Source organism: Cyclospora cayetanensis, unplaced genomic scaffold (assembly GCF_002999335.1).
Source record: "Cyclospora cayetanensis isolate NF1_C8 unplaced genomic scaffold, CcayRef3 CcayRef3_contig_8, whole genome shotgun sequence".
In the NCBI taxonomy this organism is placed as follows: Eukaryota; Apicomplexa; class Conoidasida; order Eucoccidiorida; family Eimeriidae; genus Cyclospora; species Cyclospora cayetanensis.
The window spans coordinates 19,204-41,453 of record NW_020312752.1 but is presented as its reverse complement, the minus strand read 5'-3'; the positions used below and the strand labels follow the sequence as shown (position 1 = coordinate 41,453).

Here is a 22,250-nt window from a genome sequence, read left to right as displayed (position 1 = left end):
CGGTTATACCACGCGCCACGCCTCAACCAAAATAGGCCTCCTCCTCCCTTAGATGCAAAGCATAAGTGTTGGCTATGTAAACAATCCTATGTGGCGGCAAATCAACGCTTGAATGATAGAAGGATGAAACAATACGACTCCGTGAGGGCGTTGCCGCTGTACGCACAGCTCGTTCGCACAGCCTAACGGCTTCATAGAATCCTTAAGAGATAAGAAGTAGTGTGTATCGCCCTCAAACTGTTACTTTGTGGCCACAAATCCTCACGATACTGACTCTAGGCTACCTGCCTTCGTGCCAAGCCGTGGCTTTGTGAGAAAGGCAATGATGCAGGATCTTGCCTCCGTCCTTAATGTACCCGTTTTAGTGAATTATTCCCGTGCAATACATGCAAGCAAGCCTTTGGAAGCCGCCTGGCCGGATGCAGCGAGCAGCAAACTTCTTGGTTCAGCCTTGCAGCTGTTAGAGCGCAGTCCAGCTGTAACATAGGGCAGGGCGAGGGCCAAATGCGGAAAAGCAAAAGTAAAATTGACTTTATGAGGAGAAAATGCACCTGAATAACCGATGGAAACTTGGAGGACTACCCTGCAAAGTCAAAGGCACCACTTGCAGTCTGCTTCGATTACCGTGGCGGCCTCCGCCTCAATACGACTGGGAGAATAGCGCTTATTAACTTATTGTTTTCGCCCCTAATGTGCAGTGCATATTCACGATTCTCTCTAATTCCACTCTGGCCGCTATATATGAAAGAAAATGTAGCGTAAAGGATACAAGCTACTCCTTTCTTGTAGTTACTTCGCTGCATTGGCGACTAGTGATTGAGCCGTGATATGTACGCCTCAGACCAATAAAGTAAGAGTGGAATTCTGCAACTAAATTCGTTACTGCATTCCCGACATCGCTGTAGTACTAGTTACTTTTAATATTGGAAATAACATTATATTCCTTTCCACAGTCTTATATTTCTAGTCATCTTGGTTTAGTGCTCCGCAAGAGCCAGGAAGATGCAGCGCACGGCTATCTAGAGCCCCATGTAAATATCTCCTCTTTCATTTTCTACCCTTGGTTTTTATGATCCTGTTTCCACTTTCTTTTATGTTGCAGCTTGTACTATCCCATTTTGCTCACCTTGTGTCCAACTCCGGACACCGCTTCCTTCTGTTCGTCGTCTTCATGTACTCTGCCGTGTTCTGCGAATTAAGCGGAAGGCAGCTATAGTTAGGGGCATCCCCTGCATCTTTTAGCGCGAGCTGCATGCAGTAAGCCGCTAACTGCTTGCATTTGTCTTCGAGTCCATGGAGCCAGCGGACACCTTCAGGTGCCCCTCGCCGAGTACTGCTATTTCTTCTGCCTCCTGGATCAAAGGCGGCCTGCAGAAACTGGCACGGGCTGCAAGTTCGCTTATGCTTTCGCGCCACAACTCTACGCTGAGCCTTCCAAGACATAGGCACGCCGCCCCTCTGAGGCTTCAACATGCCCCCATAGCCTCATCGGGTGCCCCCCTGGAGCCTGGAGACCCCGTTGGCATCGAAGGCGCTGAGGGGGCACAGAGAGGCGCACCAGTGCGTGAATCTGCTGCCGACTCTGATTCTTCAGCAGGTAGCAGACTCCCAGGAGAAGGCGGCACAGAAGATGCTGGGAAGGAGATCCCCCAGCTTCATTTTTGCGACTACACAAATGAGCCTGAAGACGTATGCAACGCCCAGTGGCTAGTGGTGAGTATGGTTGCTACGCCTTTGTATTTCGTGTGTTTATGTGGGTGTACACATGCGTATGTTTTGACATAGGTATTTCCACTTTGACTAGAAGAGAGATCGTGCCTTTTCTGCTGCATTGCTTCTTAAGAACATGCTTAAAGATCTAATGACCCATTTTTAAGTGGCGAAGCGGGCGGCTTGCAGCTTGGAGAGTTGGGCTTACGTGTAGAGGGCCACTTATGAAGCCAGGCAGCACTTGTTTGAATTTTGGATTCGGCAATTCAATTCGTACTGCAACAGAACTGAGGTGTAGCTCCAGTATGGTCCAGGACGGCTTTTGCTTCCGGTTTACATCAGCATGGCTTTGCGTGGTGCGGCTGTGTCTATCGTGCAGCTGTGGAGTTACGCGGCATATGCCCCAGAGCGTGCAAATGCAGAGGAGCAGCAGATGCTGCGTTCCTTCTTTGAATTTTTTCCAGATCAGTGTACTCAAGGGCCAGCTGCAAACTGCTACACGGATGCAGTCAGAAATACTCCTCCAAAGTGCGACGGTGAAAGAACCTGGGGCGGTTGTTTTTCTGACGGATGCGTTATGCTGCTGCACTCGGATAGATGCTGCTTCCAGTTACCAGAGAAATACGTTCTTTCAAATGGGGAATGAACGAATTACACCTGCGCCGGCCTTAGTCCTCAGTTCCCTGCTGAGCTGTTGAATGAGTTGCTCATTATAAACATTAGGACAAGCTGACACTGAGGCAGTGCGCGTAGACCGTGCAGCTGGTTTTCCGAGCAGTGCACCGAGCCACGTAGCTGCACATATATGAAACTCTTGCTATATTTTCGGCCTGAGTGGCTCTTGCTGTCTTGTTTTGTACCTGTTCAGGGTGCATGACCGGCGCGAACTTCTGCTGTGGTTGTGTATGGTCGAAAATCAATGCCGTCTCAAGGCGGGAATTCCCCTGAAGCAGTGCAGGTACGCATACCTTATTACCTCAAAACGCAATATCCAAAGCCCAGTTGCGATTGACGGAAGGAAGACGCTGATATTGGATGAAATTCATGCTTTTTACTGCAGGCACAATGAGCTATTGAAACGGTGGAGGTACATGGATGGCTACGTCTGATCCCAAGCCAGAGATCGAAGAGTTAGTGAGTTCGCCCGGGCACCTCCGGCCCCCGCTTTAAAGTTTTAGCTTGCGTTTCGCACAGGTGGAAGAAAAAGATACTAAGACTATGGACGACCGGTGCCAGTGGCCGCTTATTCGCGTAGTTGCAGATTGTTTCAACTACCCAAATCAAATTCTGATTTTGCATTATAATTTAGTTTTATGCGCTCGTATCTTAATTATGTTGGCCCGGCTTGTGGAAGAGAAACAGTCAGTTTCACGGGGACCAACGGGACCTGCATTCAGCTCACGGGACGAACCTTTCAGGCAATAGTAATTTTACTGCTTGCTGGTGCTCAGCTTGCAGGCATTGCCTTTCGGCAGTAGGGTATCTGCACAAATGGGGGAGAAATAGGCTTTGCATTATTATACAGAATTCGGAGACACGCTGCTTTACAAGATCACTTCTTCAACACCTGGTCAGCTATTATTCGGGGGTCGATCGCAATGCGGTTCCACGCAACCGGCTGCACCTGGAGAGCACGGCAGTCAGCACTGCATGCGTATAGCCGAGGCGAAGGATTGTTGGGATGTCACGGGTAAGCTCGCGCTGCTCGTATTGAGGAGGGAAACGGAAAGCAAACCAGCCACCAAACTGCTGTCTTATCGGATCACTGCGTATTTCAATTATCTCCCTTTGAATAGTGCCTTAAATTCCAGTGTTGCGGAATGAGTCACTTGGTATGACTTTTAAAGTACCGACTGCCGCCGCATTGGCCTTACGCCAGCAGAAGCAAATGGTTGGTTGCCAGTTCGAACGCAGCTCCTGCTGTCTATTGCGCGCGAAAGAACGTCGTGACACACAATCCTGGACTAAAACTACACAGGGATACACTTCTTTCCTCGGAGTTCGAGGTGTTGGGCAACAAACACAAGATATACTTTGCAGCCGTCTCACCAAACCAGTGAAAAGATTGATACCGTAACAGGTGCATTATCACCTTGCGGATTGCGCACTCAAAAACGCCGTTCATCCATCGCGGGCTCATCGGAGCATCATGTACTACTGAAGTGCCACATGTACAGCGTAGATGCGTGTTATTACGTGTATGGCTTTATCGCTCAGTACGGCAGATCCATACATAAGGGTTTTGGGGGTCCAGATATTGAAATACCACCCGGTATATCCGCAAAATTGCAGCCCACAGCACTGGGTCGCCCCGAGATGGGGTAGTTTGGCTATGCGGAGAATGTACACTGTACGTTCGGCCACCAGAGAGGTGTGGTGTGAACGCAGACGTGGGAATGATAAGGTTGCTTCACTTGCGTTGCGGCTGCGCGGTCGTAATGGAAAATTGTGACGGTGCCTGGTGTATAAGGTTACTAGCCCTTCCTGTTCCTCCTCAGTGTTTTGAATGGACTCGCTGGGTAAAAGCTTTACTGGACGAGGGCAGTGCTGCTTGGTTGCAACGTCAAACTGGTCATCAATGTGTAGGGGAAAGCGGCAGTAAATATGCACCGCCGGTCGCAACTCCTTGTGATCTGGACAGAGGGAATAAAAGCTGACGACCTAACGACAAACACATTTGGGCACTCTCCATAGCATATTTTCAAAGCGGGAGTTGGCCCGTCTGGTGGGAAAAGTTTTCAACACTGGTGACAAAATATAGCCCCACCAATACGTGGCTGCCTGTAAACGTGTTTTGTGAGTCTGTAACGAATGACAATTCAAACAATCAAATGAATTTAGTGTGCCAGGGCGGTCTGAGGGAGCTTGGGAGTGCGCTGCCACTGCAGGACTAGTGTAGGAGCCAATGGATTCCCATTTTTGTTGAGCTTCCTCGATTTGATGGCTGTTTGCGTTGGTTTGTGGTGAGTCGAAGAACACTTTCAGGAGGTGTTCAATAAAAGAGACAACAAGCTGTGGAGAAGCTCTGGGAGCCCACGCTCTGTCTTCTAAGGGATGCTCCGTGGCTTCACGGGTCCCGCCCGAGTCGTTTGAGTGGCGGCGCACGTCGAATGACTCTGTGGGAGCGCTTTGGGCCCTCAGCTCGTGGACAGGCAGTCAATACCTGATGGAGAAAGAAGTGAAGGAGTGCTAACGCTCTGGTCCTGTGGCTGCGGTTACTGCTGCTGCATACTGCTAGGCACAGCCCAGGAATCAGCGCAAGTCATTATTTATGCTCGATAATGTACACAGCGAGATGCCTGGCAGTATATGCGAACATGAGGAAGAGAAGCCACGACAACAACTGAATGGTGGCCAGTCCCCGTGTGGGCGAAGCGCGAAGGAAGAATGGACCCACATGCCACGAAGTCCGGTAGTTAGGAGACAAAGCACATGAAAAAAACCAAAAGGTTAGCGAAGGGCTACTTTGAAGGAAAAAGCCAGAAAGACGCATGCCAGTGAAGAGGTCACTTGCTCGACGAGAAGCGAGCTCGAGTATGTGCACTCATGTCATAGGATGTAAAGCTAGAGAGGCTAAGTGTGTTTATCAACTCTACCCCTCCTTCTTGAAACTTCATTGACTCTAAAGACCACTAATGTGCCGTAGCTTGCCAGGCAAAATTGAAGGGCTGATGGTGGATACACGGGCATTGTGAGACGGCGAGGCAACAGCTTCAGGCCGGAGACTCCCAAATGCAGAGTCGCGTTTGGGGTTGCCTCCTCATTCCTCCCTCATGAGCTGTCTAATGCCACATAAGGCAATATATGCATGCTCGTCGATGCATCAATACACAGGATGCCACGGGCCACCGGCGCGGGCGTCGAGAGGACGGTACTTGCCACAAAGACGGACGAGCGGCGCCCATTCAATGCTAACCACATAATTAACATCTTTCACAAATAGCACAAATCGAATGCTTCAGGAAACGGCAACTGTTAGATGAAGGGGTCCCAGAAGGCACAATTTCCCCATACAATTGCTGGTCATCAAGGTGTTCGGGGTAAGTCTGATACTTTTTACTCTAGCCTCAAGGAAGGTAAACACCACACTGCTGCGGCTCACGCTATCGGTGTGCGGACCACGCGCTCCGTCCGGAATCTTAGACAGCGAGCATATGCCTGTACAGCGACCGGGCAGGGAGCGTGCCAACTATTCAGTCATAATGAATTGACCCTGCTTTCCTGCATTCCCATATAGACACCCCACCACAAAACCAAATGCGTTTTAACGCACATTCTGCCTCTATCAAGGTCGGAACCCTACAGGGGGCCCTGTGGAAATGCATCGCTTAGTCTGAAGAAGTGCTGTCATACGGACGACAGGTGGCAATAACTGGCCTACCAACTAGCTGGCTAGCTACAGGGCCATAGATACTTGCGGGAATGTTACCGCCTATACGCGAAGACTGGCTCAACGGTACCAGCAACTGGCAGAACTGAGAGAAGTGTATGACTTTCTGAAAATGGTGTATCCGCCCTTGTTGACCAATAAGCCTTATGCAATAAAGTAGCAGAATTCCAGCAGACCTCACGATTCCCTGGAATTTCGTAAACCTGCCCGTCCATCCGGCAACACCTCGGATGCTGGTACACACCAACCGCCACCTTCATGCATTTGCTATTGCTACTCCCCTGTGGTCTCCTTGTGCTTCGCTGTTCGCTTAGCCCCCTTCTTTATCTTTTTCTTTTTAGATTTAAGACCCATGGTGTCGGTACGTGTTCCTAGACGCTGTGCAAGGGCTCGCCTGAGGATAGCCATGAGCTCCGCTGTTGTCCCACCCCACCAGGGGGCCCTCTGGCTCTTTTGAATCGGGGGCATGGGAGCCACTTCTTCCCCCGTGGGGGGGCCCAGTTCCTTTGCAGCTCGCAGGATACCCCGGGGAGGCGGTATTCCCCCAACAGCCTGCACCCCTGCAGCCGGCTGCGTTCCTGACTGCTCCGACTGACGGCTTTTCACCGCGCTCTTCACCGAAGGAGACACGGCAGGGCCAACCGCTAAAGACGGAGCGTGACGCGAAAAAGCTACGAGAAACAAAACATCACCAACACACCACATAATCAAGGCGCAGTGTGTAGCACCAAATGTGGTAGTTCCACCCTACGATGACCAACTTAGACCCTGAAGAGCACGCCGGACGTACCTACTACCTTGTTTCTCTTGAGATTGAACAAGACCCGCTTGCTGCCGGGAGTAGCCTCCGAAATACGGAGGCTTCTTCGCAAAAGATTTTGGCCGCCTTGCTCTGCCTTGCAACTGCCAGCCTCAGCGGCCTGCTCGCCACAAGCAGAGGAAGAGCCCTGCGCTGATACAGCCACGTCCCCACTGCGCTCCCCTGAAGTGTCACTACCCGACGTTGTCGTCTGTTCTTCAGAGTGCATGTGCACAGGAGGCACAAGCGAAGGCCTCACAGTAACAGAAGCCCTGTCGCTCCCTTCCAGCGCCACAGGTAAACCATTGCTGCTATTAGAAGCTCCGCTGCTCCTGATAGGGAGCCGCAAGCCACCCTGTGCCGCCTGCCCGTCTGTAAGAGTCTGCCCCTGCCCCTCCTCTGTGCTGTTCGGCTGTTTCCCCTTCTTCTGCCGCGATTTTTTAGCCTTTCGCGCCGGAGCGTCCCCTTCGGGGGCCTGAGTCTCCGGAGATGTCATCTGGGTCGCTTGCCCGTGCTGTTGATGTTGCAGGCGTCGTCGTTTCTTTGGCCGTTTCTCCTCTTTTCGCGATACTGCAGGCCGCTTTCCGTCCATGTCGGCTGTCGAGACACCGGACGAGACCTCTGGTTCTGACTGAGCCACTGCGAACACATCGCTATCTCCACTTTCACCTGCGAGAAAAAGCCTCTTCCTGGTATCTGGGAGGTCCTTTGAACCTTCGCACGGCTCCTGCTGCGGCTCATTGCCCAAATTGGCAAAGACGCGTTGCAGCAACAGAGACGAAAAGCTCGAAGACGAAAAGCTGCCAATCCTGCGATCGCACGAACTTCGTGCTTTGGGAGAGACCTCGGCTGTCGCTGCACATGCGGAAATGTCAGCACAACACAGGCCATTCCGAAAGCGTGAATTAGGCGTAAATAGGCTCCGTGGGAGATGGTCGAGCTGTGCAAAAAGCAAGCTGCGACGGGCCTTTGAGAACGGAACGGATTATCAGAGAGTAAACATGCGAGGCCAGCCAAAGACGCACTATCCTTGATTTTTTCATATGACGCAAAAAGTTGCCTCCTGCTCTCACTACGAAGCCGTCTGTGCAGACAGCAACATGCACACAACTCAAGCGTCTCGCAGATTACTCGAAGGGCGGGCGCACTCCACATTCAGGGCCTGCTCTAATACCCATTCGGGACGGGCATGCCAAATCAAGAGGCCCCTAGACGCCAGGACACAGACACTGAACGGCTCGAATGTCTTTCCAATATATTAGGGGGAAAGTGTTTTAGTCAGATTTGCCGGCGAAAGGCTGCGTATACTATCACATATGCGCATAAACACATGGACAATTACGAACAACATGCAGATCGCATATCTGGGAGCCTTATATTCCACCGCGCGAAGTTGGTGGAAGCTCCGCGTATCCCAAAGGCTATGGAGGCAAAACGTCTATGTTCCAAAACACAAGGCCTCACTTGTCGCTCGCCAAAGAGAATAGCGCTGCAGAAACGAACTGCAGATCCACGTCCTGCGCCTCCAACTTTCGCAAGGTCTGCGCATACACACACCACAGCCCTCGAGGAACACCACTGTAAGCAACACCCGGCCAGTAAGGCGCACCGCATTTGAACCGCCTGAAGCACTGGAGACAACTGCACAGTCTACAGCTCTCCGCGGAGAGTGAATGTGCTTGCATGTAGAGACCACGATTGCATATCCACGACCATGTATTCATGTAGGCGAAAAACTTAGGAAGAGGCCCACACTGCAACTGAACGCGGAAGGTGCAGACAGGCAATGCAAGACCTCGCACAATTCTGCCGGTCTAAGCTCTTGAAACGCTTTTCTTTCGCTCACGCGTTCATGAATGCGGGCGACCAAGGGCCCATCTCGAGAGAAACAGCAGCAGCGGAGAAACGGCACGAAAATCCAGGCAAACGCACGGAGTCGTTCCTGAAAATACAACACACGCGCGTAGACGGCGGCTCACCACCAGACCCTTTTACGGCAGAAGACATTACCCAATCATGCGCATGTACACTGGAGTCTGGTCATTAAATTCACAGCTCGCAGGATGCTTTCGAGTTAGTCAGCTAGCGGAATGCCCTGCGCGTTAAGGCCAGTGCGACCTCCCAATACGCCTACTGGGTGCGCATAAAGCTTCGCTACTTTGCCATCAAAGACTCGCTACAACCCTGGTCTCCCTTCCTACCGTGTCGCAACACGTTTGGTCAGACGGCACACGGATATTTACGACAAAGCCGCAAAAAAGGCGATGCTACAATCCTTCGGGTAGTCGCTTACCTCCTGCTGTTTCTCTCCAGCAGCTGCTCCACTGTTCCCACCATCCACCCCTGCAGGATGCGTCTCGGGATCCAGCAACACGCGAAATTCGTCCATGATCACGTCAACCAGATGAAGGGCCACCCCCCGCGCATTGCTTTGCAAAAGAATCTCGTCGCTCAAGAACTCTACAGCCATTTTTGTAAACTGAAAATATACGCACAACCGGAGCAGATTCAGCACGAAAGAGACTGCATACGAAATAAAAGACAACTGTACAGCCTAAGGCCATCTGTGAACCCATGAGCCCCCGTGCCCTCGCCATGACCGACGACCGAGGCATGCACGAAAAGACATTGAAAAATGACTAAGTTGCACTGCGTGAACAAATGCAGTGCCTAGTGTGTAAGAATCTTTGTGCGTTTGATGCAGAGTTGCCCAAAGCAATCCAACGCGATGGGCATGTAAAGCCAGAGTTGCACCTTTCCGAAAGACGACAGGTGGCAGAAGTGCGCGAGGGAACGAAAGAAACGAGTTGGAAACGTAAGCATTACACAGACAGAACGTAGCAGCTGGATGCTTCATGAAAAAGTGGAATCCAGTGGCACGTACTGATTCTTCCCAGTTCATTAAATGCATGACATGCATCCACTCTGCCAAAAAGATGCGACAAAACAAAAGAAACTTGTTGGTCCGGTGCTTGTCGATATTTCCCCACTCCGATACAAGGACTCTAAAAAAGCTGCAGAAGAAAAGAGTCTTCGCTTTGGCGCAACGCAGGCGACGGTGCAACAAGGAGGCGCGAACGAAGAAGTCGCGCTGCACGAGAGGCTTGTCGCTCAACCAAGCGGCTGAAAACAGGAGAATCGCAGACTCCTACAATATCGACAAGAAGTAGCCCAAAGTGGTGTGGGTATGTGGTAGACAGGGTATGGCTATTGGTAGAAGAGACGTATTACGGGGGAGAGGGGCCTTTTGTCCATCCCCAGGCAGAAAGTGCAAGACATAAGCACCACCCGCGAGAAGAAATAAACAGTTGTTTCGCGCATATGCTGAAGTTCGTGCTTCCTCTCCCACGAACAACGCATGTTTCAGCTGCTCAAGAAGGTGCCCATACACTGTTCAATAACAGCCCTGCCAGGCTCCTCACCGTAGTACAGGGTACTCCAAACACGGAGTATTTCGTCTTCCTTGAGTTCTTGGAAACTTTCCAGAAAACTTCCCACACTGGCCATCCCTGTGTGCAAACAAATATCGATCCGTTGTGGTAAGTCATTACTTCGTTGGACAAAGTGTTACAATGCTATACAAAGAAGCCATGTGCGACGAACACGACACTGATGGTGTGCTGCTCTTGCGGCCCCTGCCTCTGCCCCTCCTCCCCTGCAGCAGCTCGCTGCTAGCGAGAACATGAGTTCGCGACACCCCAAATGCTGTAAGATAGCACACGGTTCCTTCGACCTAGTGTTTTGCTCATTATTAAGGAATACGAAGGAAATTCCAATACTGGCTAGACGAAGGTCAATGTTGGTGCAAGGATTTGGACAAACCTTTGTTGCGGATGCGGGGATTTGAATCCACCAGCATGCGGGCTACTTTGAGCATTTTCCCCTTTTGTGTAGCGGCTACTACTGCCTCTTCTGATTCCTTCGCAGCGCTCATCCCTTCCACCCCTTCCTCCAGATCACCGCAGCCATCAGGAGCGTCCGTTGTAACTTCCTGCTTTTCAATCTCCTTTGCCCGTCCATACTGCAAAAGAACGCCGCGAATAGCCGCGTCCAAAGACCCTGCCATCTTTGAGGAAAGCCCGACAGACGCAGTGCAGGCACAGTGTCCTCTCGCACTCCTTGAGAGGATGTAAAGCCGAGAGCACCAGGCTGCCCACGACTGCACGCTAGGCGGGCCCAAGAAAAACGGAGCCAGCCACCGGCAAGAGCTTGCAAAAATCAATGCACAATAAGAGGCGCCATTTCCCTTTGGGGGGCCTCGGCTACAGAAGCTGGGGAGGTTCACTCCGATACCGTCTGTCGAACTGCAGTTCAGGAGTGCACAAACAACTCAATACGGACGTGCAGAAGCCTGCCCAAAGCACCATATGCTGAGAGGCCTCCAAATAAAGACCTTGGTGAACAGTTTCACGAAAAGGGCCATCTACGGTAGTTCCAGAACTGTCAGGTCTGGGGGCCCACCAGCCGCCGCCCCACAGCGTGGCTGCTGCACCACTGCACAGCGAGAACCCGAAGGAATGGGCTATCGGCAACCAATATACAATTGCCAATGGCAAGTATTCTGTGCTTGCTTCATGAGAGATGCCGCGCCTCAATTGTCCTTCTGCAACAGGAAGAACAATTATACTCTGTTGCCAGCAAATCTGCAATGGTACACTGGGAGCAAAGAGCCAGTCCTGCCGGGGTTTTTCCCCTTCCTGCACTTCCTTCTCTGAAAAATACAATAAAATCCTGAGAAAGGGTACTGATTGCGTCTCAGAGAGCAATAGGAACGGCTTTTGGTCGGCCACACAGTGAAGCGCATAGGCAACTCAGTTGGTGTTCATACAGTTGGTGGGTAACCTGTAGAGCTTCCACCGCTAGGCACGACCACCCAGGTAGCCTCCGTTATCGAGGCACATGTTTGGGGCTCCTCCACCCTCTCTGCGGGATACGGAGGTTGACTTGCCCTTGTCCGGCCTCGTTTCATTGGCGCATTCCGATTGGTGAGGACCTCAGTGGCTGCCGTCCGCGACGCTGTGCTGCACTTTTCGCCGGTGTGAAATGATATAAGTGATGCCTGTTCTAGCTATTCAATGAATCTGCTGGTTTTAGGAGTTTTTAATGGGATTCACTAGGGGTTGTGCTGCAGCAGACCACCCTATGCGCACGTTGGGTTGTGCTCAAGGCAGAAAGCCCTCGAAAGGTACTTCCCATGTAATGCCTTGCCTCCCTTTCCTGACATATTCATTTCGAAATTTCGACAAGCAGTGTACGGCGCTGCCTTTGCACCAGTTTTGTCAAACTAGGAATCAGTGTAGAATTAAATCAGTCTGCCTGTAGGTGTTGTTTCTAGCAGAGCTCTGTTAGTTTGATACGTATGGAATTGTATGCGCATGCGCTAAATGCCATGTGCAGCTAGCTCTGAATGCTTGTTGTGCTAAGAGGGTGGAGCTACGCGCGCCTAGCTGCCCTCTTCCCTCATTTGAATGCCCTGAGGTGAACAGGCACGGAAGCGCGGGAGATCCTTCACAAAGCACTCCATGAGTTTATCCCTATTGTATTTAGGTCGGAGTCACCTGCATCCCTGTGGAGATCAAAGGTAAAGCTTTGCAGTGGTTTTACATTTTTGCGCACTGCATTTGGTAGGTTCTATTCGGGAGTTCATCAAAGTAATCAATCTTATTCTCTATAGCCCTAAGGTATCTAGAAGCCCTTAGTCTGCCTAGATGACGGTAAACAGGTGTTCAAAAATCCGTGTCGTGCTCTCCGCCAGGTTGTAGCACAATTATACAAAAGGGGGTGAAACCACTCTACTACTCTGTGTGCCTGCCACTGCAGTTGACACGCAGAGACTTTGAATAAAGTCTGACGTCCTCTAGGCTGAAATACACGGTACAGGTACACTATATACCATCCTACCTGGGCAAAGTCTTCTCAAATAAGCAATCCAGCAAACATTGTTGCACTAGGAAGACACTTTCGAGGACTAAGTGAGCTCGGCACTGCATTTAGCAGGGCTCCATGGGACCCTTGTTTCATACAGGGGAAGGCGCAGGGTATGCAGAGTACCCCGTTGAAAGCACAACTAAGATCTAGCGTTTTGAGCAAGCGCCGCCATGTTGGACATCCCGCAACAGCACCAACAATAAATTACCTTGGATACATTACACCCCTTGACCTCAAGATATTCGAGCTAACAGCATATTTTCTTTCTTCCTGATGCATGTGACTTCTCACAGAGTCTGCTTCTGGGTTTCATCTTGCTGCCTCTTGCTGTGCTCTTTTTGTGTTCCTTTGCTTTCTCCTTTCCCATGGGGGCGCAAAAATCCATCCAAAATTCGTCCGATGGCCCACTCGACTGTCTTTGTGCCAAACGAGCTCCACGCATCAGAACCAAAGAAAGCATGCATTCCTGCAAATACAGCAGAGTTGGATGCTGTGGGGTTTGGACCCTAGGGTGTAGACGTTGTGCACTAATTTTCTCCTTATACTTCAAACTCCGATTAATATATGATAGTAGGCATTCGGATTCGCGCACACTTGCTTGCATTTCTGTTTACGTGATCTGTGACCAGTGGGAATAGTTACACATATTCAAAATTGTGCACTAGTACTTCAGTACTTGCAATTTGCTGCACTGGTTTTCTGTGTAGCGGGGTGCGCCAGAACGCTTGATTTGAATGTACAGCAAACGCGGTGAAGGAATGCGTGCTCAACTCACCGGGTGCCACAAATAAACTGGTCGATACTCCAGCCCTGCGGAGTCTTTCATGGAAGAGAATGCCGATTTCGTATTGGATATCATGCGTGAACAAGACTGCGACCGCGCATAAAAGCCGCCATGGCGCCCGAAGATATGAACTCTCTGCATGCCCTACCTAGACTTAAATAAGTTACTGTGAATGAAGACATGAGACACTACAGCTCGGCAAATCGTGCTGGGGATTCAGACCCAGTTTGGGTGAAACATGCTCATAAGCTAAGAACCTTACCAAGACTTGTTGGAGGGAACTGTGAAAGGATCTTTGACGGAATGGAAAATGGAGTTTGGCGCCAGTCCAGCGCAGGACCAAGAGTTTGTGTGTGCTGCAGAGGCGACCCAACAGCTATTTAGCATAAATGGCCACTTCCTTGGCTAGTTTTTGTTGAGAGACTCGTTAGAAAGATGTGTACTTTTAGCTGAATACACGTCACTAAAGGGACTTAGAGGAGAGCGTACCGCGAGACCGAACCAAATATCGTTACTCAAGGAATTTTTGTTGCCATACCTGTGAACCACACACACCGAGCAGGCCATCAGAACAATAGGCACGGATCGTAACGGATAGTGCAGCACTGGAAGCATAACTGCAAGTTTTAAAGGTATATATATATATATGCAGATCCTTCCTAACCATATATATTCATTCCGTAGAAATTCCACTGCTTCGCCGTTACCGCTACGCATCTGCGTGAACTTTTGCCCCTTCCTCCCTCTCGTTCCGTGGTGCTGCTTCACGAAGGCAGAGACCTGCTGTACATGCGCTGTGAGATTACCCACTAAAGTGGTTTCTGAAGTGCATTTAGCCTCATATTGGGGTGCCATCAGCGGATAAGAAGCACCTGTAAGCCCTAGTAGAAGCGAGAAACACACTGATATCAGGGTTGCCTGTGCTCACAACAGATGGCTCCGCGTAGGGCATCCTCGGCAAAGAGATGGATAAATCAGAGAGGCGTGCTGGACGTCATGAATCCACGGGTACTTCTGAGGCAGCCGCAAGCCTTCACCCAAAACTGAGGCGACCAAAGCGCCACCCGCGCTGTCGCCAATCATTGCAATTCTACGCAACACAATAAAGTACGCATTTCCAAACGTCTACATAGGAGCATACAATAAAGGAAGACATATATGGATGCTGGTGTTAAAGTATCATGCAATAGTCACGAGGCGTGCATTTTCCGCATAATCCACGCACTTTTTGCGATCTATACCGTAGGCCTCTGCATGCTGAATAACGAAGCTAATTGCAAAGAGGCAATCTTCCATCGGAATGGGGAACTTGTGTTCTGGTGCCAGCCTGAATCACAGCAGCAGTGCACCCCATGTTGGCCCGATCGTACGAATATGAGTTTCTTCTGAAGGTGGACCAAAGCTAGTCAGTAGATGCAAGTGCAGTAAGGTAGGCAATAAGTTGTGTATATAGCCAATAAGATACTACACGGCGGGCGGCTTGGAATTCATATGCAGAGGAGAGTGTATCCGCTGCAACAGTTTCCTATTAGGCTGTTGCATCAGCAGCCATGCCCCGAAAAGATACGAATGTGCGACTTCTCTGCCTTAAAGCTAGAGGCAGCTCACCTGTAGTCAACAGATATGACGAGGCCGTCAGCTTCGCCCATGAGGTTAGCCATCCGCCGCAGCAGCTTATCGTAAGCTGCACTGGACAGAGACACTAAGCCTCCGCCATGAAGAAAGAACAAAACAGGGCGAAGGCCTGACTTGCGGTTCCCCTGTGTATGGGACAGGACAGAACAACAAGAGAAAAAGGCACGGTTACTCGTAGATAGCACGACCAGCAAACGCCGTAAACACACTTCGCTCAATGGAATTCTCAGTAGTGAGCACAGCAGCAGCGACAAAAATACGACAGCAACCGCAAAAATATAAGAAGACAACGTGTAGCGAAAGTAAGGACTGCAACAGCAGCGAAACCAGCCGCTACACGATCAACACGCATAACGTGCCTGACGCGTCGCCTGGGAAACATGTCCTGCCGCTTTTTCGACTAACTGGAGTACTTCAACTTGAACTCTAAAGTCGAAAACCCCTTGGATTTTTTCTGTTTGTTTTATCGTTTCAAGCAGCGCCTCATGGTTTTGTTGACATGGTAATACGGACTGGGACGACTTGTTGAGCTTCGGAGCCGCAGAGCAGGTGATTGGCGCATAAAGGCTAATTCCAATGGTCTTCTTCTGTTCCACAGTGGTGAGATTCTTTTGCTGATTCGACTTTGGGGGTTCAAGCGGGTGGGGGGGCACAAGCTGCGCGGGAACACCTTTGCCGAAGGAATGGGGTCTATGAATAATGACCGACGCAGGGTCTGTCGGTGCGTGTAGCTTGTGCTCTCGATACATCTCATCATACAGTAGCGTGTCCTCTGAAGCTTTTGGTGCTACTGCCCATGGCTCCTTTCCGTCTTCCTCCGCAGAAGACTGGTAGGATGCATGCAGAGAATAAGAGGCCCGAAAGGCTACTGGCTGAGATTCGCGTAGCAAGAAGTCGTTCATGGCTCTGCACAGAGCAAACGAATGAAGCCGCCCGGACGTCGCGGTGTATGACATTGCAGGAACCAGGTCCGAAGTTTATATACATGTGAATAGGTTAATCGCTTTTATGTTATAATCGCCGCCAGTGAGAGGGAAAGATGTAAATAGAAGTGAGGAGTTGCAGTGGTCGCTCTACGAGTATAACCTAGCGGGCGACTGTTGTTGAGCCTATTTTTTAAGCGGAGTGGCAAACAGACCATCCCCTGCGAGCCCAGCGTATATCGCAGACTTCAAATTTTTGTCGTACACTATAGGCCTTAGCCTTCCAAAACTACTGCCATGGTCCTCACAAGTCTGAACGTTCCCTGAAGTGCTCGATGCCGCTCAGATTATACAGATATTGGGGGCGGGACATGAGCTGTGCTACAATGGAGTACATGTTCTCCACTGCCGAAAGATCGCTAAAGCACAGACCCTGCAAACAAACCATACACGCCGTGCATGCAGCAGACAGGAGGGCAAGGTAGTGCAGGAAGAAAGGGAAGGAAACACAGGAAAACTACGTGGACTTTTCTTTTAAAAATCAGTGCCCTCTGCTAATGTTACATGCTTTAGCTGCTTGTATTTCTGTAGACGGCATTGGCACTGCACTGCTCTGCCAATTTCACTCGAAACCCCCCTACTCTTTAGCCGAAAGCTTGCCGTAGCCATGATCCGCCAGTGTAATTCTACTTTGCCCCCATGCATGTCAATGAGGCGCGCTCTGACTGAAGGGAATATGAGCAGAATTATTTTTAATAATTGGGAAAATAGCTTACCCGCCAAACACCTGCGGCAGCCAGTGCCAAGCAAGAAACGCCAAGAGCAATGAACTTCGACGCCATGGGCAAAGCAGCGGGAACGTAATCAGGTGCCTGACTGCAGCATATGGTGCACTGATTGAGTCGTCCTTAGACTTTTACAAACAAGAAACTGTGGAGATTGTCGTGATTTTGTTTCGTTCTATAGTATTTGCTGTAATGGACTGGGACACTGAGACAGATGTCTCGAGGACGTAGCGAGTATGCGCTGATGCAGATTAGCGCAGAAAGCTAGTCAATTTTCCCTTTGTATTCCTGTCAAAAGAAATAAATCATCAAAGGAAAAAGTTAAGGTGAATTCCCCCCTTGTTTCGAGCAGCACACAGCATTGCTTTTCCCCTGCTCGCTGCTGTCTCTGGAAACTCTGACTGGGGCTCTAATCTGCATGCACAAAAATACCTTCCAACATTCATTCTGCATTAAGAATATGAATACTGCCACCGGATTATTTTATTCTAGGAAGGTTGGGATGCTGTGCACCTCTTTACCGCCGCGTCGAAAACAGAGGATATGCCGGACATTTCTCTGGGTAATTAAGCAAGCAGACTAGGTGACCACTCTTCTCCACAAGCTATTTGGCTGCAAAGCATGATCATTGCTTGAAATAATGGGATTTTCGTGACCGGAGTTTTTCTGACGCTACGTATCAGCAAAAACCGATGAGTAACAATCCTCTTGACACATGGGTAAGGAGCCAATACGGATCCGAACTTTGCTGAGTGATATCAGGACATCTCCGTAGGGTCCCTATACGCTTTATGAGGTAAATGTGTTTGGAAGACAAAGATTTCGGTAATGGAAGTAATCCTCCGCTTGCAGGAAGCTCATACTCTGTGCGCTCCATTTAGCGGGCTGTCCCCTACCAACTTTCTACTGCATATTTTATGCCTAAATATTGATAAACCAAGCATTATTGGTTGATTTGCTTCTGTATCGTATTTCTCGCGGAGTATGGTCATCTCGATAGAAGAAGACACAATGCTGTGTGGGTGTGCGCTTGATGCGCTCTGCGGCTAGCTGCGAGTGCTCGGAGTGCTTAGGGGTTGGGGCTATGTACATCTAGCTATCATTGTGCCCACATTTAGGAAGTATAAATGGAGCGGCCAGGAAAGGGCACGAGGTTTTTCGAAAGGCGCTCGATACCTTTCTACAAAGCTTGGATTGTATCTGCAGCTAGCTGCCTCTCCACGGGGACCTCGGACGGAGTGCTCCGGTCGGTACCACTGCGTGGTTTTATGCAGCTGCACCTCGTCCATACACTTGATGTGAAGGAAGTGAGATTTGAGGTTAAGCTACAGCAGCTGCATTGTTCGGGCAAGCTACTTGGCAATTTAAAAATGTGGTCTTCTTCGGCAATGAGCTGGGGGCGAAGCTCTCTGGCGATAGAAGCAGACAGTGACAAAACGCCTGATGGAATGGTGAGGACCTGCTTGCAGGGTAAGGTAAACGCACTAGCTTCCTAGCAGGTAGAGAGGCATGATTATTTTAGCCCAGTAAATGTTTATCGATGCGTCGAGGCTGTGACGCCACCAGAAAAGTATGACGGCATTAATGATAGGCAAGAACTCGAAAATATCATTAACTATTTGGATGTGAACCTCGTTTTTTAGGCTCTAAATGAACAGATGCAAGCGCTCTTGGAGGAGGAACTACCTCACTAGTCGCTCTATCCATGCAGACAAAGTCGTGTGCCAAAAGGGAATGCAACAGTTCAAGCCTATATGCATGTGCTGACTCATCAGATTATGCCTAAATCAGCTCAAAGGCAAGCTTTGAGATAATTGAAATGCCTGAAGCAGGAGATCATCATTTGGCTTGCAAACGTCATAAAGTAGACGAACAGACTAGTTATTAGTGAGTAGCTCAGGTTTTCCTGAAATGTCCAATCAGGGGGCACAGGCTGGGCAGCGACTTAGCCATCAAACGACCGAGCAATTGGGTTTCCACAAATTAAGGAGTACTTAAGCATCCAGGAGCAAATGCGCAACTTCTGTGTGTTTGGCTGAAAAGAAATAATAAAGCTGGGTTCTAGAACACACCGATGTCGCGTCTAAGCTAGTGACCCAGTTGTGGGTGTTTTCTTCTAACGAACTACAGACCATCCCAAAACCTCATACTACTGTTTAAAATTTTTGTCCCTCCCCTAAAACCAAGCAGTAATATTTAGTATAGTAAAATAAGCTCGATGCGGCAAAGGGGCTAGTGGAAACAGGCCGGCACTACTCATACGGAGGTCATTATACTGTGTACCATACCACTGGTGTCTATGTTCCTTACGCAGCATTTCTAAGTTTTTATCATCTTAGGGTTGTTCGCTACTTTGGGAGCCTACTGTAGTGCTACATTGCAGTGAAGTACATTACGTCATTTCGTGGGCGCCAGCGCGCCCTCGAGACTCCCCAGCGATTCAGTGTTGTGCAGCACAAGCTCTCTCGCCTGTGAGCATTCATGGCCTATATCAAAGTAACGTAGTTGTTGTGCTGTTGACAACCATGCACGCGCTATCACTGCCAAAATTTGAAAGGGCAAAAGGGTGAAGCACTTCAATATTGACTATGGCCTGCTCGGATTTAGACTAAGCGAGAGCTCGGCCTTTATACATTCCGACTTCACCCCCAACGCGCTTTTGTGCAGACCAAATGATGTATGTACTCGAGCGACGGTGATTTTCTTAGTAGAATGTGCAAACGATTGCGGCCTTTCTGGTAGCCTGAGACGCGCCCGCCCCAGATTATTCTGCAGAGTTATACCCAGATTGTCAGCAGCCGGAGCTGCACAGTTCTTCCAAACCCCTTTTTTTCTTTCTGATTTATGTAAGAATCTAGGCTGATGTGATTAATTACCCTTGCTTTGGGGGTCAAGGGTAAGGGTAGCATAAATGTTGTCCACAGGGTCAGCAAATATGCTCACTTGCCCACGGTTCAGAGACTCGCTTAATTACACATCATATCTAGGATTTTCACAGATTGGAAGGATCAGAAGCTCATTCGAGCGTTCTAGCGCGCCTCTTGACCCTCCTAAGGGACCTTCATTGCCAGATCACTGAGAGATATGCCGGGACAGATAGGCAGACAGACCGGACAAACGCACCCTTCTGCTCTAATTGTGAATTCAAGGTGACAGAGAAGCGATTGCCTGGCTTGACTCTCCTCCCTGTGCTGAGTGGGTTTATAATACGACAGGGTACTCGTCCATCAGTTGCTCTCCCTCATCCCTGGTCAAACAGTAAATAAAGCCTCTCCTATCCGAAATTGGACTTGGAAGTCCATGGCAAACAGCGACCTTTAGCACCGAAGGGATTCAAAAACACAGCTGGCTAGTTGTCGGTATGCGCGAAGCCCAAGAGAGACAGGCACGGAGCTATGATCACCAGCGGTCAGCTGTGTGTATCGACCTGGTGGATGGGAAGGCCTTGCCAGGCGCACCTAGAGGCGACCAGGCGAAGACGTCTGCGGCCAGGTGGCTGGACCATGTGTCATTCACTGGCAAGTCCATGCCCTTTCTTACTCTATCGATTGCCTTGAGACTTGGATGTGCCAAAGAATTATTAGTGCTTGGTTCCTTAAAGAATCTGAAGTATCCCCTATTATTTTTGGACTTTGCTGGGCAAACACGGGGTCTGTGTGGAGGGGAAGGACTCACAGGGAGCCAGAGAAGTGCTAGCTATTACGGTTGTTCAACGCCGAAAACAAACCGGGAAAAGTTTGTAGGGATACTGGGTGGGAGAGGCCAGCCTCAGTCTTTGACGGAGAAGCGTATTGGGGCCTTTGCTAGCTTAGGAGAATTGGCACCTGTGGTATATATCAGTAGTCTCCAAAGACGTGGTTACTCGCATGCCTTGGTAAGTGATCTTTCCCATCCCATGATCTGCCTGAAATGCAACCTTCTTCTATGGGCACTGCCTGAAGACTTGCCGGTTGGTATTGCTAAGGGGTTATTTACTTTCAGGTCTGTGTTTAGATCATGTTGCTTCTTCTGGGGTTTACGAGCTGACTCTGCTGCGTACATGGGCTCTATTCGCATGGAGGCGTTGCAGCTTGAAGAGCGGAGGCACTGCTGCACTACGTTGTGTTTTGACTCCCTTTGCACATTTTTTGTCAGTAGCAGGAGGTGAACTTATTTCAGCACTCCGCCGACAGCCAGCCATTGCACCACCGTCCTCGTGCTGGTCTGGTCTCTAGTCCAAAGCTGGCAATTGTACCTTTCTTCCCCTCGATTTCTCTTTACCGGTTGGTGCCCACTTTGCTATTCTCGTTATGCACTGTTTTCGCGTTTATGCCGCCCTGGAGCATGAAAATACGGCCAGAGTTCTTAGAATGCCATGGACACAGTTGTTTCCGACATATTGGTAGGGAGTATGAGGGCTTGCGCTTTTTGGTAAGGGAAGGATAACCGGGTATAGCTCCACATGAACACTTTTTATTACATTAGCTTTGTGTAAGCAGAAATCAGAAAGCAGCTGAGTAACTCGTTCGTCGGCTCCTACATCATTTTTATTGCATGTTACTGTCTGCTTGATACATTAAGAGATGATATTATATGCGTGTGCGCTAGATGCCACGTACTGCCATCTGTATATGCTCCGATTGCCCAGATGCTGCAGCTACGCGCAATTAGCTGTCTTCGTCCTCATACTTGGGAAATCTAAATGCAGCCGGCAGGCAAAGAGGGGAAAATCTAATTGAAGCCTCTCAATTACTTTCTGTCAAGTTTGCACTGAGTCTGGAGATAGCTGCCTCCTAACGGAGAGCGTGGATAGACCCTCACAAAAGCGTGGACTTATTTGCTGTTCCGTTTAGCGGATGAGCTAAGATAAGATCACGCATGAAATGGCAAAATAACGCCAGCCGCGCTGGTGTTTTTACTTATGAAACCGACCGGGACAGAGCTCGAGCTATTCCCACCATCACACGCTCCCGTGCTGCTGCAAGTTGACATTAACGGCCATCATTCTGGCCAAAACCCTGAATTTTAATGCTTTTGCATATTTTTGATCACAATTTACAGCTCGTTGCATAAAGATCCACTATAGGGTCGCGGCAAAGCAACAAAAACCAGGTAATGCCTGGAGACTACCAGTTGTGGCGTAGCCGAGAAGAGATAGCGTTCACATGCGTTGAGCACCAATGAGTAATTCCTCCGTATCAAAATGTGCAAATTCATAATAAAACAAGCTGAACAAGTATCTTGTGTTTGAGCTTTTCCTCCGTTAAGGGAAAAAGACAAAAAGTGTGGCATACGGGCTGGGCTAACCGGGGGGATT

At 49.7% G+C, this 22,250-nt stretch overlaps 3 protein-coding genes and 1 pseudogene across 3 annotated transcripts; 1 reads left to right on the top strand and 3 right to left on the bottom strand.

Moving 5' to 3' along the window:
• Positions 1–1,293: 1,293 nt before the first annotated feature.
• LOC34617867 lies at positions 1,294–2,819 on the top strand. The gene is made up of 4 exons (XM_022731217.1): positions 1,294–1,713; positions 2,090–2,238; positions 2,579–2,668; positions 2,771–2,819. The coding sequence occupies exons 1-4, from the start codon at positions 1,294–1,296 to the stop codon at positions 2,817–2,819; spliced, it is 708 nt and encodes a 235-aa protein (XP_022587823.1).
• Positions 2,820–3,157: 338 nt separating this feature from the next.
• On the bottom strand, positions 3,158–4,976 carry LOC113146926 (annotated as a pseudogene).
• Positions 4,977–6,373: 1,397 nt separating this feature from the next.
• On the bottom strand, positions 6,374–10,965 carry LOC34617866 (ribosomal RNA processing protein 1 homolog). The gene is made up of 9 exons (XM_026335740.1): positions 10,722–10,965; positions 10,322–10,408; positions 9,784–10,022; positions 9,193–9,378; positions 8,746–8,841; positions 8,364–8,440; positions 7,901–7,983; positions 6,891–7,730; positions 6,374–6,771 (listed from the first exon to the last, which is right to left on the bottom strand). The coding sequence occupies exons 1-9, from the start codon at positions 10,963–10,965 to the stop codon at positions 6,374–6,376; spliced, it is 2,250 nt and encodes a 749-aa protein (XP_026191525.1).
• A 2,149-nt stretch (positions 10,966–13,114) lies between these two features.
• LOC34617864 (AB hydrolase superfamily protein B1A11.02) lies at positions 13,115–16,566 on the bottom strand. Its single transcript, XM_026335739.1, has 9 exons — positions 16,478–16,566; positions 15,611–16,152; positions 15,220–15,355; positions 14,837–14,938; positions 14,540–14,701; positions 14,101–14,149; positions 13,874–13,967; positions 13,603–13,698; positions 13,115–13,293 (listed from the first exon to the last, which is right to left on the bottom strand). The coding sequence occupies exons 1-9, from the start codon at positions 16,564–16,566 to the stop codon at positions 13,115–13,117; spliced, it is 1,449 nt and encodes a 482-aa protein (XP_026191524.1).
• Positions 16,567–22,250: the final 5,684 nt, after the last annotated feature.

What these genes read in the sequence shown, in the direction of transcription:
- LOC34617867 (XM_022731217.1), top strand. Translation starts at nt 1,294, where the DNA reads ATGGAGCCAGCGGACACCTTCAGGTGCCCCTCGCCGAGTACTGCTATT. An exon ending in GTCAGAAATACTCCTCCAAA is followed by an intron (nt 2,239 to 2,578) that starts GTGCGACGGTGA and finishes GTACCTGTTCAG; the next exon opens with GGTGCATGACCGGCGCGAAC. An exon ending in ATTCCCCTGAAGCAGTGCAG is followed by an intron (nt 2,669 to 2,770) that starts GTACGCATACCT and finishes TTTTTACTGCAG; the next exon opens with GCACAATGAGCTATTGAAAC.
- LOC34617866 (XM_026335740.1), bottom strand. Translation starts at nt 10,965, where the DNA reads ATGGCAGGGTCTTTGGACGCGGCTATTCGCGGCGTTCTTTTGCAGTAT. An exon ending in TCCCCGCATCCGCAACAAAG is followed by an intron (nt 10,409 to 10,721) that starts GTTTGTCCAAAT and finishes GTTTGCACACAG; the next exon opens with GGATGGCCAGTGTGGGAAGT. An exon ending in TTCTCTTTGGCGAGCGACAA is followed by an intron (nt 7,984 to 8,363) that starts GTGAGGCCTTGT and finishes CTGTCTGCACAG; the next exon opens with ACGGCTTCGTAGTGAGAGCA.
- LOC34617864 (XM_026335739.1), bottom strand. Translation starts at nt 16,566, where the DNA reads ATGTACTCCATTGTAGCACAGCTCATGTCCCGCCCCCAATATCTGTAT. An exon ending in GTCATATCTGTTGACTACAG is followed by an intron (nt 14,939 to 15,219) that starts GTGAGCTGCCTC and finishes GCTGTGATTCAG; the next exon opens with GCTGGCACCAGAACACAAGT. An exon ending in ATATTTGGTTCGGTCTCGCG is followed by an intron (nt 13,968 to 14,100) that starts GTACGCTCTCCT and finishes TCGCCTCTGCAG; the next exon opens with CACACACAAACTCTTGGTCC.